At 37.8% G+C, this 13,936-nt stretch overlaps 1 protein-coding gene across 2 annotated transcripts in view; it reads right to left on the bottom strand.

Annotated features, from left to right (window-relative positions):
• dip2cb (disco-interacting protein 2 homolog Cb) overlaps positions 1 to 13,932 on the bottom strand; it is a 44,772-nt gene extending 30,840 nt beyond the window's left edge. For both annotated transcript variants that reach the window (XM_072669279.1, XM_072669280.1), the window contains exons 1-2: positions 13,509 to 13,932; positions 52 to 123 (exon numbers count right to left, since the gene is read on the bottom strand). In XM_072669279.1, coding sequence (XP_072525380.1) covers positions 52 to 123; positions 13,509 to 13,587 — 151 coding nt within the window. In that variant the 5' untranslated portion in view covers positions 13,588 to 13,932. The remainder of the gene's footprint in view (positions 1 to 51; positions 124 to 13,508) is intronic.
• Positions 13,933 to 13,936: the final 4 nt, after the last annotated feature.

Raw genomic sequence — 13,936 nt, 5'->3', positions numbered from 1 at the left:
CTGTGACAGGTGTTTACCAACAATGTGTGACTCTGTGTGTTTGTGTGTTACCTGGTACATGGGGCAAGTAGGCTCGAATAAGTTTTGTCCTTTTCTTCTCATAGCCTTTCTGTGTGATGTCCCCTGCCAAAGAACATATGAGTTCTTAAAAATTACAGGATATAAAAACCAAAGTTGCATTTTTACATGTTTAATTGACCTCTTGCATGATGTAGCCTGACATATGCCCACTTACTGAACCGCTTATTCTATAGTCTTCACCATTACCAAGCGTTCCAAGGTGTTTCGCAGGCACACTTTCTCCCCGAATATCTCATCAAAACATTAAGCAGACCACATTTAAAAATAGGGGCTTTACCTGTGCTGTTAGCTGACACATGAGTGTTTGGGAGAGATAGTAAAGACAGTCAGATCTATAGTCGATCTTTAAAATTCACATCCATGTCTGTCTGATTTGTGCAGGTGGACAGTGTGCTCACATGTCAGGTAACTAGCTAAAACAGTGATAGAGCACTGGTAAAGCCCCCTTTCTTAGAGGTCATCTGCTTGGTGTTTCGATAAGATCTTTGGAGAGAAAATGCCTACAACACATCTTCTTGCTGATAGAGAATTTCTCCCTATAATGATCTACTTTGCCTTGAACTTCTCATCGGCTGGAAAGGAGTAAAAACAGAGGTGAACTGGGCTTATGATGAGCAAAGAGATCCCAACACAACCCAATACTGTTGAACTAACTTAATTTTTCCTGTAGCCAACATGCACGACTGTAAGCATAACTGGCAAACGTCACTAAGTGAATAAAAACAAGGCAAAGCAACGCTAGCGCGAAGTAAATAGACGTGTTGTTCGGAAAGCAGACATACGTCACTCTACACTGAGCAAGAGATCAAATGCCGTTGTTCATAAAATGGCTACCTCCATCACAGAACTAACAGATTAAAAAATTTGAAAAATATGAAATTCAATGCTACAACTATTGACAAATGACAGCATTTGTGGCTTGCTAATTGTGGAAGCTGTGTATCTTTATGATGCCAGAAGTGTAACACGTTTGCAACAGTGTTATTTTGCTTACAAATCATTAGTTTAAATTTGAACAAACATTTAAAATCAGCCTTGGTTAAAGGTTAAAAATCCAGTAGTGAAATGTGCTTTAAATACTGTACAATCTGTGTCTAAATACTTCTGCTCAGTTGTCTTGAAAGTAGTGACAAAATACTCACTTTTGTACTATTGCATTATTATAATAAATAATAATAATAAAAAACAGAAACATTTGACATTAATGTGTAATTAATATGACTGCATATCAGACATTTTGGCACAGAGACACTTTTTACAGAACTACACTACAACACAATCAACAGAAGACCATAACATAGCCTTACAAATTAGGTACATGTGGTTCTCTAGACAGGCCTTTTGATAATCTACTAATAATTATTATTATTATTTTTTTTTTTTATTTACCACATCCTTTTAAATTACCCAAACAACATGAGACAATATTAGGCATCAGAGCAGGTGCATTTGGATACATCTGCTGAGTGTAAAACAATACATGCTTAAAGTAACCTCAAACAAATCACTTAAAAACGTTTCCTTAAAGTAAGTGATACACAATGAAAATTGTGTATTGTGATGAATAATCTGAAAAACAATTATATATGAAATGATTTTATTTTATTGTATTAGGTTAAACACCAACTCGCCAATAAATAACTTAATTTGTTTAACTTTTAAATGATGTTATTTTTATTGCCATAAATTTGAAGGATTTTTAAGTTCATTTAAGGAAGGGCTTTTAGCGGAAATAGTGTATGTGTGGGTACAATTTTAATCCTGAGCTAGTATAACTCTATTCCACTTTGAAGATACATATCTTTATGTACATTTAACTAGACAGCTATTCAATTTACTTAAATTTTTCTTCTCACCCTAACCCCAATCTTAACCCAAAACCTATACTTAACCCTTACCTTTAGCTGTAAACAAATTTAATCTAAAAAGGAATTCTTTAAAACCAATTAAAAAAGAAAAAAACTAAAGAGCTATCATGGCATGTACGGCCAGACAAACACTCGCTGGTGGGATCAAAGCAAGGAGGTTTATTAACCAAAACAGGTATAACACAAAGGGGCATAAAATGTGAGGTGCAGCAACTAAGGGCAAAACAGTAAACAAACTCAGAACGTGCCAAACAAAATGGCGAACACAACAAACCTGGGACTGGGAGGAGGCAGGAAGCTGAGCGTGGAGAACTGAACATAAGGGGAGAACCAAGGAAGGGGTTCCGTGCTTGGGCAACAGGGGGATAATCAAACTAAGGGCTGAGCAGCGCTCTATAAACAAAAGAGAGGTAGCTGGGGAACCAGCCGCTAGACCGAAGGGAAACTCCGACCTAACCTCACTTTGCAGCGTGCTGCCCTTAACGTAGGTCGCCTTGGAACCAAAACGGAAGTGAACATAGCTCGCTTGCCTCTAGAGGAGGTCGGAGAACCTCGCCTGAACATGAACCGTAAACTCAAGTCGGCTAGACTGAAGGGCAAGGCCGACCTAACCTGACTTTGCAGTGCGCTGCCCTGGAATTAGGTCGCCTTGGAACCAAAACCGAAGCGAACGTACCTCACTTGCCTCTAGAGCCTCGCCCGAACATGAACCGTAAACTCAGTCAATCTGAACACGCCCGTAACGCGTGTGGAATCTCTGCACGTCCCAGGGAGTCCAACGGTGTCAATTCATGGCAGTGAACAAAGGGCTCCTTAGGTACTCCCAGTCCCAGGTGCAACACATGAACAAAACATCAACACAAAGGAATGTGAATCAAACCAAATTAAAAGAACCAAACACACATGAACACAAACAAGCAGGAAATGAGGAGGAAGTCCTAATTTGGGCATGTGGGCGGCGGCTCAGGTTCTCCCTGAGGGAGGGCGCGTTGACAAGGGCCTGACAAGCGCTTAATAATCAAAGCTGATACAAGTTGCTGTCAAATTGTCTTCTCACAACTGCCAGACAGAGACAATAACTGTTTGTAAATGTACAACATATAAAAATACATAAGGTATAAATAAATGGCTTCCTTCCCCGACTTGGAGAGATATGACAGACAGTTATATGCAACTACAGAGGTCACCTAAGTTGATATTCTTTCCCACCTTGTTAAGTGCTACTGTGTGTTACTGTGTTACTTGATCTTCTCATACTTGATATTACTTGAAGTACTTCTATTCAAATTTTTTAACATTGTATTTTATTATTTTATGTATACTAAACTCATACTGTTTTTGTTTTTTTAACTTTTGTATAGTCACTGCTTAGTTGTGAATAAGGGAATGAGTAAGTCGGCTGAGTTTTATATTGCATCCATTATATCGTATCCATAAACAAACTGCAAAAAAAGGAAACAGTCTTTTTATTATTGCCTTTGAAGTATATGTTCTTTTACCAAAACACCTGCAGTACATACGCATAACGCATGTTCAGACTTTATGTTGTGTTTGTGAAAATATCTCAACTACAAACAAAATACCAGGAAATGGGAATAACAAATCTACTGACTCTCTGATTTAATGTTGTCAGGCACAAACATGCTGCATCCAAGAACACTCACAGAGCTCGCAACCATGACGACAGAAGTGTAAGAAGCCCCCCAGAGATTAGGAGAAAATGAGGAAAAAGGAGGGGCTACTCCCCAGAGACCACACCCCCTAAACACAAGAGATGGGGGAGGATGCCAGGATGAAGCTACAGGCATTTTGTCTCCAGATTCCCTGAACCCACATCTACTCATGCTGAATTGTCTATTCTTTTACAGCATTGCCAACACTGACACACACATACACATATATTAATCACATATTATAGCATAGTTTTGTAGAAACGTTTTGTCAAAAACACTGAGTATTCCTACATCGTAGGGGACTAACAGTATGTGTATTTGTATCAAACCACCACGGTATGGGGGATACAGTCTGGTGCACTCAGTCGCACAGAGAATATACAGTATGCGTTAGGGCTGGGCGATATGGTAAAAATACTATATTACAATATTTAAAGACTTTTTTGCAATACATGATATTTATACAATATTTGTAATCACAGACTAAAAACATCAGTAGTGACAGATTCTTATAAACTACTAATTAGATACTCTCCCGTACTGAGTACAGTGATTTATATTTCACATCTGCTGCTCTTCATCTACTTAAACCAGTCTAATTGCACTGTTAATAATGAAACATGCAGCTGATTAGTGTTTAAGCACTAACAGTATCCTTGATATGCTTAGAAAAGCTTATTGTTATAACGATAACAAAATTCATAACAATACGATAAAATATCATATTGCCCAGCTCTAGTATGTGCTATTAGTGTCACTACTGTAATTTTAGAAATGCGAGTGCTATTTGGAAACCTTAAACTGTTGGATGGTTTAGAAGTATTGCTATAGTAACTGTCTTGTCACCCCTGCCCGCTCCCACCCCCTGCCTCCTTCTCCCTCTGTTTCTCCCTCTCTGCCGTGTGTACACAGTGACTCATAGCCTACCTTCTGCTTTCTTAATTTATTCTTTATGTTCTGTTTTAAAGAGAAATTACTGGAAATGAAGTGTTTCTTTTTACGTCTTATTTTAACTCATGAACTTTTTTATTATTCATATCAATATATCAATATGTTATTGATGGATCATACAAGGGTGGTGTGATGGCACACTTGCATAACCTAGGTTAGCCTAGTGTTTTTCAGGTGTTTTCTTTCCCCCCACAGCCGTACCGAACTGTGTCTTCTCATTGTGATGTGCTGTTAGTATGCTGTGCAGATTGTAGACAGTTTGCTTTTAGCATTCACTCAAATCTCCACGTCTGGCTTTCTTGAATCTTACTGGTAGAAAAATAATCCAATACGTCATTCCATCTGATGTGTAGTTAGCTTCAATTTTGTGGTCAATAGTTTTTCTTCATTAGCACTAGAATTCTGCAATCATCTTTTATGGTCTTCCATGTTGTATGGTGTTGCTTAGCTCACCAGTGCATCTAAAGTTTTTAATATATGACTGATGGGTTTGTTTTGTTTTCTTTTGTTTTTTTTAGCCTAGGATGTCCTTCTTTACTTGCATCAACATTTCTTTAGACCGCACATATAGAGTTCGAACAGCTACCAAATGCAAAACAGAACACAAAAGGTCTAGAGTTGATTTTGTCATAAAATACTGAGAGGACAAAACTGATTATCACATAACTGTCTAATTACTATATAGCTTATACAGAATATGGAGGGACTACAATTGGCTGTAATTCCTAAACTCATATCAAATCCATTGTGGTGGTGTAAGGTAAAATAAATTAATGTAAATTAAGTTAGTGGGTCAGTCTTCAGTGAGCTGAACATAAACAGCCAGAATGACTCCCTTATACACGCATGGATGGACAATCACACTCACACACACACACACACACACACACACACACGCAATACAGATGATCCAAATAATTACAACATTTTTTTCAGAGAACATGTTAATATCTTAAAACTAAAATGATTTTTCCTTTTAGTTTTAAATTCCTTGCAGGAGTGTACATTTTTTTCATAATTTACAAATAAAGCTCCTGTAAAGAACAGATTTGAACAGTCCAGTCATCAGGTATATACCAGCAAAAAATGCTGGATGGGAGAATTAATCCAATCCTGTAACAAATTAACCTGAAACATGTGCTTACTGTGTTGTGTCATTATTTCTTTGTGTGGGGTAGTAGAATACTATTGACTTTTGAAATATCTTACTATGAATAAACACATTTAACAACAGAAGTGTATATCAAATTTTATAAATTAGGTTAATAAATTAGGTAAAAATAATAAAATAGGTACATTCACCATTACTGCAGTATATAAAACTTAAGATTATAAAAACACTGAATTTTAGAAAGAAAACAACAATCGGCACCTTCATCCAGGTGTGTGTGCGTAAAGAGAAAGAGTGAAAGAAAGAGATAAGCAGAGAGCAAGTTGTTAAAGCTCTGCTTATGTTCAAAGGAGTTTTGGCTGGAGTGTCTCACAAAGCCGCTGGTTGTGAGCTCACCTCTACTGACCGTAATCTTGAGTTCTCTGACAATAGCCAGTGGGTTTATTTTAAGTCAGGAGAACACGAAAACAGCCTGGGGGTCCTTGGGGAGCAAGCATGTGTGCTAGTCTACTGTCGCTAGCAACACATTAGTGGTAAGTGTGTCTGAATTACGCAGCACTAAACTTTGTTCAGTTCTTTTTTGTTGAATAGCAATATAATATATATACTGAAAAGCAATGGGTATTTTAAGTTTTGTCCTAACCCCAAACATGTATAAATATGCAATAAGAATTCTGCATGGAAAATAACAAAATGTCAAGGGCAAAAGCACTCAGTCAGTAAAAGCACCTAGACTAATTCATGCATTTATGTGCACGCATACAAAGGGGAGAGAGAGAGAATAATTCATGGTAGAGTTATTAGAATATTTAGGTGCAACACACTTTCTGGTCCAGATATGTCATTTCATTTCACTCTGCTTTTAAAAAGTGTGTGCGCGCACACACACACACACACACACACACACACACACACACACAAACAAACAAACACAAGCTCAACAGAAGTAGAATAAATGACTACTACTACTACTACTACTAATAATAATAATAATATAATATATAATAATAATAATAATAATAATAAACAATAACATGGAATACCTATGCCACTGTACACTAGTGGGCAGGAAAAACAAAAACACCAATAATAATACTTTTACTACTACTAATAATAATAAAAAAATATATGTCCTGCTCATTGGTGCACATTGTCATAATATAAAAACAGAAAACAAGTTAAAATGCTTATTTTTGCATTTTTTATTTCATGTCCAGGTGAAAGCACATAAACAAATGGATCCAGCCAAAACCATCACTACATGCACCCTACTCCTTTATCTTGGTCTCTATCCCTCATACACACACAACCCCCCCTCCTCCTCATTCTCTCCAGAACATGTTGTCATATGGCATAATAAAACTGTATGTAGGTCACAGGCTTATTCAGACACTCTTCTGCCAGTTACTGCACACACACGCACACCATTACTTAGCATGGCTCTTAGCACCATCTAAAGCACCCAAAACATTTCCAGTGATATCTACTGTGTGCATGTATGTGTTTGGTTGAAGTTTAGAGCCATAATCACACACAGCATAATGCCAGTAAGTGTGCCATTTTTAGAAAACCCTGAGCACTGGTTTCACTGTAGCTGCCATACCACACTGTTTATGACATTGGCCCTAAGAGCCTTAAATGGGCCTTAAACCACTGATTAAGAGGTACATTTTAGAAAAATGTAGGTTGTCTTTTTTTCCAACAGTCACATAATACCCTGTGAAAACTGTTTTCTACACCATTTAAATCAAATGTCCACAATTTCCCTATGGTGTCCAAAGTTTGCTTTTTTTAGTCTGCTATGAAGGCTACCAAGTACTTCCAGAAGGATGTGTGTGTATACTTAAATATTTAACATGATTCATCAAAAGTCTCCAGACTAAAACAACTTCAAATCTCATTTTTGTTCAATTTTATTTCCATCACATCATCTGACAACTTAAAGTGCCTCCGCTAACAAAGAGAAACAAATAGTGAAAAAATGATTCAGGCCAACTTTGTTAGGAACCTTCTCAGAGCTCAAAATGATTATTTCTGAATAACTTTTTTGGAGTGTTTTACCCCCAAAACGGCTACCAAGTGTACCATCTTTTACACATCCCACAAAACAGTACTAGCATTTGCACCAAACCATAGATTTCATAGTCTAATCATATCTTAGTTGATACTTGATGACTCTTCAAATTATTCTGCTATGTACTTGTAGTCCTGTGCTTGTATGGCTTAAAATGTTTCCTAAACACTTAATCATTAGTGACCAAATTGTTTGAACACAAATAGTAGATGATGCAGGTCTGCACTTTCCCCATCCACAAGCTTCTATTACATCTATTACTAACTAAATCTGCTTTGTGACTTCAGTGGAAAAATACAGAAGCAAACTTCAGACACCGCAATTTTATGACAGAACATGGCAGAACACTTACTGGGTGCCTCTGAAATAGATTCTGTGCATAAGTGCAAAACCATTACATCACTATAGAGAATATTAACTTTCTGGGGTATTATAAAGATTATTTTAGGAAGTCCAGCACAGAGGTATTATTGGTTTATAATGTTTCTCTCAGACAGCTGTTTGAATCAAACACAAAATTGAAAGAAATGACGGTGTGTATATTACTAAATCAGATTTTAAATACAAGAAATTTTGAACAATTTTAAAAACTGGCTCAAATTTTACATATAGACTGACAAATTCCATTAGCATGAGTGTCAGTGATGATTTCAACCCCATAGTCAAATTCAACAAAGTCATGGGAACATTATTAAGCATTTAAGGCAGGTGCACAACACAATTTCGAGCTAACATATGAATTTGTCGGAATAATGAGACAGGCAGATGTATGCAGAACATACCTCTAGCATCTAGCATACATCTAAATTGACTTATTGCGTGCATTATTTATAATAAATCCACTTCAAGTACTTTGTCAAGTTCAATGTTGCTGAATGATGACCAAATTCTTGCATACAGAGTTTGCATTTACCCTTGTTAGGTTAGAAATTCCACCATACTGCAGACCTTTTCTAAGGCAAGGTTAAAGCCTAGTTTACCATCCACCTCATCTCAATGTTCAGCTTCTCTCATGATTTAATTTAGTCGTCACATGGCTTTTTTTTGTCTTGTTTTAGCAAGAACGCCAGTGAGCTTTACTAGAATATAAAAATGTATTTAGGATTGCCCTTATTTATAATTCCCAATTCAAATTTTAGCACTGTGTATTTTTGTGAGCTTCCATCTGTTTTATCCTGTTATTGTAATGCACACTGACTGACCAAAGGAAAAAACAACATAAAAACATAAAAAAAACACTTAAAATATCAGTGAACCGATGGGTCTCCAACAAATAATTTAACTAGCAGAATTTTTGGGGGGCGGCACCAGAAAAATTATTCTTAGCATATTTCATATGTTTCATATTTAACTTCAGATCGGAACAAACAAAGCTAACAGGAGACCAAGCAATGCCATGGAGATATGCTGCTTCTACAACAACTATATTGTTATTAAATGATATCATTTCTCGAATTTATTTTTCCCATCTAATGATAAGGCAAATATAATTCAGACAGTTTCTGTGTAACATCATGTAATGAAGTCTAATATTAGTAACCCACACTGTAAGCCCCGTCATCAGCCAAGGCAATTCGTAACACTCGAAGACCCTGTTTACACCTGGTCACGTCATGAGTCAAGTCCCATGAAAAGTATAAACCCAAGGCACATTTAAAACAAATACAAATCTTTGAGACTTATTTGACAACCAAAACCACTTCCAGCACAACACCAGCAATAACTGCTGCGCAACAATCTGATTTCAGTCTAATCTGACTAACCAGAGATGCATTTGAGTACAGAATGTAAATGCATGTGGCTAAAATCTTATGAGGAAACAGTCAGATGAAGCGTCCAGGTGAAAACGGGGTCAAAAACAGCAATAACCAACGTGTGATTTCAGCATTTTCCGAATGGTTCTAGGTGAGCTAAAGATTCGTTTTCATGATGTATCTGATTTCACTTGGAGGAACATGGAGGGAAAAAAGTTTGAGTGAGTTAACCCTTTCAGTGATGCTGCCAATACTGCTAGCTGAACTAAATCAGAGTTAGCTGAAAGTGAAAAATGACACACTGTTTTTTCACACTCATTTTTAGGCAAATGACGTTTTAAAAGGCGGCTCAAACATCATCAAGCCAACTAAACCATAATCATAACATGTGTCGTCATTTTTATATTACAGTGTTATATACCACCATTTTAATTAGTTGTGCATCCCTAATAGACACTAATGCATTATCTCATGTTTCTAACATTTGAACAGCTGAAATATACTTGTAATTTTATATCATTAAATATACAGTTTTCAATGTCAAAAAAAAGCCAGAACAATATTTTACACAAAATACATTTTTAGCCATCTTTTTTACATAATACATTCAGATGTGCACTCTATTAATACTAATGGTGCTTGGTATTACTACCCTATACTAAAAGTGTATGGTGATGTAAACGGAGTAACTCAATTTCAGCCTGAACATGTCCTAGAAAGGAAAACTGTATTTACTGCTACAAAGGGTTCTTTGAGACAATATATGTGCATCATTAAATACAAATTCATATGAAGCCTTCTGTCTGTGCTGAGTTATGAGACACATTTGAACCCCAAAACTAGGGCTGGGCAATATGACAATATTTTATCCTATCATGATAAATTTTGTTATAGAGGTACACAATATGCTTACATGCATCGTAACATAATTACAAAAAGTAATTACAATGTTGCAAACTTGCTATGGTGCTAAACATTTTTTGATGAGCCCACCATAACAAGATAATCAGCATGTGTCACTCTGAAAAATAACAGGTTTTTAATAGGCAAGAAAATTGCATCTGGAAACTTTTTGCCACAACCAAAGTCATATACTATTTATAAGCCAAAGAACAACTTAACATACTCAATAAATGCATTCTATGACACGTTTGATGATGGTTATATAACTAGCACAGAATAACTGGTTCAAGTGGATTAGGAGAGTAGTTGCAAGGTCCTAAAGACTGGACTTGTAACCCCTGAACTCCTTAGACCAGGAATGCACAATGGGGCCAGGAAAGTTTGCTCCATTCAGAGCAAATTAAAAATAGAAACAGGAGTCGTTGGACAGCTGTAGTTAAACACAGAGCAACCCGAGCCCAGCAACGCATTTCTCTCTCTTCTTCTGCCCTTCCCTCTTGTTCTACACAGCACCCACAACTCTCTCTCACACACACACACACACCTATAGGCCTCCATAACGGAATGGAGAGCTTGTTATGCAAATAAACATTCTGAGTGAGGATAACCAATAGAAGACATATACAGTGTCACATGACTGAGACTAAAAATAGCAAGTAGCTTCTTCTTTCTGCCTTTCATCCTTATGAAGATCATATTCACACATAACAGCAGAATATCAGTAATTGTGAGTGAATGAATGAATGAATGTTTGTAAATTACATGCAAGATGGTGTTATGTTTCATCAGTAATTTTTAAAAAGATTTCTCTGATACATTTGTTTTTATTTCAGAGTGAATGTAGACCAGTTTGTAGTACTTTATTATTTTATTTCTACATGTGCACACACACACACACACACACAGAGGAAATGTGTAACTGACAGCATAAGTATAAAATATTAACTCATGACCGTCTGGATGTGGGGCATGTGTGATGGGGCACATGAGAAATGCACTGTTTCAGACACAACACTGTGTTTCCGTTGAATGACAGGATAGTGGGGTGTTCTGGAATTTAACTAACTATAAGAAAACATGTAGAAATAATTCTCTATAATAATAATAATGCTACAGAGGACATATAATTCAGATATAAAAAAATCTGTATTCATTTAATCACCAGCCACAATATGATGGTTTAATCATTAATTTAGCATTCATACACGTTTTACAACTTCAAAAAACACCAGACAACTTCAAAACTCCAAAAAACAGACATTCTAACACTATATACTATATCTGAGCACATTCAAAAAGTAGCAGTAGCTAAATATTTACCCCGCTGGTGGCAAAAATCTCCCAAAAACACACTTATACTTCCTAATGTGGGAAAACTGCAGGAGTGTGCTGTTGAAATGCTTTGTTTGAGAGATTAAAGAGACTGAAGAGTCTGTCCTGAGAAGTGACTAAGGTTCATCCAATTACACGCTTCTCCAATGCAAAGCGTGTGTTCACATAATAAGAGGGTGGACAGGCCGCACAGTAAAAGATCTCAAAGCCTTTAGAGGTCCAGATGTGAAAAGTATACAGTAGATCTACTGTTTATTGCACAAACTAAATATAGTATATGGGTCAACATGAATAAGTGTGTTTACATTCAGCATACATATGTATGCTTACTCTGACCAGCAGGATGTCTTAATCCCCCAACAAGTGTCTTCTGCCTACATGCTTTTGTCCTGTTGACCAATTAGATTATGGAACAATAGGGATTAAACCAATCAGCGCAAAGTACAGAAAGTGGGGCAAAACCAGCATGCGGTAGAAAACAATGAACTCAAAGCAACATTGTTGCACAGGTCTTTAAGTTGTAAAGAAATTTCATATTTCCATGATCATTTTAGGCACCTAGACAAATGATGAAATCCCACCATTTTACATTAGAACAAACGCAAGAAAACAAATACAGTGAAAAGTAAGAAGAATTTCTAATTTTGTAGAAAGTAGTTATCATGTGAGCTAGTTTAAAGAACAAAGCTTGGTTCCAGATTTCCCCTGGATGCTCCCAGCCAGCACCTGGATTTGTTCAATTCAATCATCAGCTCACCTGATTTACCATAACTGAGAACTGATTTAACAACCCAGGTGTTGGATGATAACTATAAATAATAATAATTGTATTGGGTAAATATATATATATATATATATATTTTTTTAATTAGGGTTGCTGTTTCTATATGTACATGGATGGATGGATGGATGGATGGGTAGATAGAAACATCAGTCCCTGATATGTTTAAATAGCTAGACATTCCTTCACTGACACAAGCTCATTCTTTAAAACACACACACACACACTCACTAAGCTCATATACGCACAGAAAGAGTCAAACCGGCAAGTAGAAATGTCGATCTTCTGTTTAGTGAAATGATGCAATCAACATGAAACAGGCCTGCTTTTGCTAGAGTCTGAACATGACCCGCTCTCCCTAACAAATCACTCTCCCTCACACAGGCCATGCAATATTTTTGATGTCTTCCGCCTCTGCAGGATTATCTCAGACCAAAAGAACTCTCTCTGTTAATAACATATTCATTAGTAGACAACGACAGAGAGACAGAGAGAGACAGAGAGAGAGAGAGGTCTGCTTTTTGGAGGGCCATGCACAAATCTCTGCGTCTCTTTCACGCGCCAAACGCAGAAAAAAGCATTAAACGATCAAATCGAACCTCGACACAGCCCTCAGGACGAGACGGGGAGGCTAACGTGCAGGGGGGTGCCAGATAGGCAAAGACTGAGTGTTTGTAAGCAGGGGATGTTCTGTGCGTAAAAAAAACAGACAACCTCCCACTCCACAGTGCCACTCAGGCACCACTAGCCAGACTCAGAAATAAGGATCAATTTACTTCATGTCATCCAAGGTCACATCGGGACCGTTCGGTCCGTTTCCCGTACAGCGGATGTAAACAGCCGAGCAGACCAGAGGCCCGTGTGGTTTTAAATCCTTGCTCCTCTTCCTCCCTCGCGAACCACCGGAGACGGCGCGCAGTACAACCAGATAAAACCTGGAGGAGGGGTGGAGGGTAACAAATCTAAAAGGAGACACTCACCTTCCGACAGCTCCAGTTCCAGCTCGGCGAGCCGCGCGCGTATCTCCAAAGGCAGCGGTAACGTGTCACGGTCCGCCATTCCCGCGCAGATGCAGCCTGGCTTCGCCTCGCTTTCTGCCCCCGCAGCAGCAGCCGTGTATCAAACGCGGTTCGTCCCCGGAGCGCCAACGGGCAGCATGAGTGAGTGAGTGTGTGTGTGTGTGTGTGTGTGTGTGTGTGTGTAAGAGAGAGAGGGGAGCTCGTGCTACAAATGGACAGAGATGACGACAGAACGTTCCAAACAGCCCTAACGGGTCGCAAGCAAATACATCAGACCCGCCGTCCAGCGGGTTAACGGCTCCGAGAAACGCAAGATGCTGCTAATCCCCGTGATTTTTAGTAGCGAGGAGCTGCGGCGATGCCTCTCTGTGGCTGCTGCTCGCTATCGA

Source organism: Salminus brasiliensis, chromosome 23, assembly GCF_030463535.1.
Source record: "Salminus brasiliensis chromosome 23, fSalBra1.hap2, whole genome shotgun sequence".
Classification (NCBI taxonomy): Eukaryota; Metazoa; Chordata; class Actinopteri; order Characiformes; family Bryconidae; genus Salminus; species Salminus brasiliensis.
Note: the sequence above shows the minus strand (reverse complement) of the source record. Positions and strands in the feature narration are given on the sequence as shown.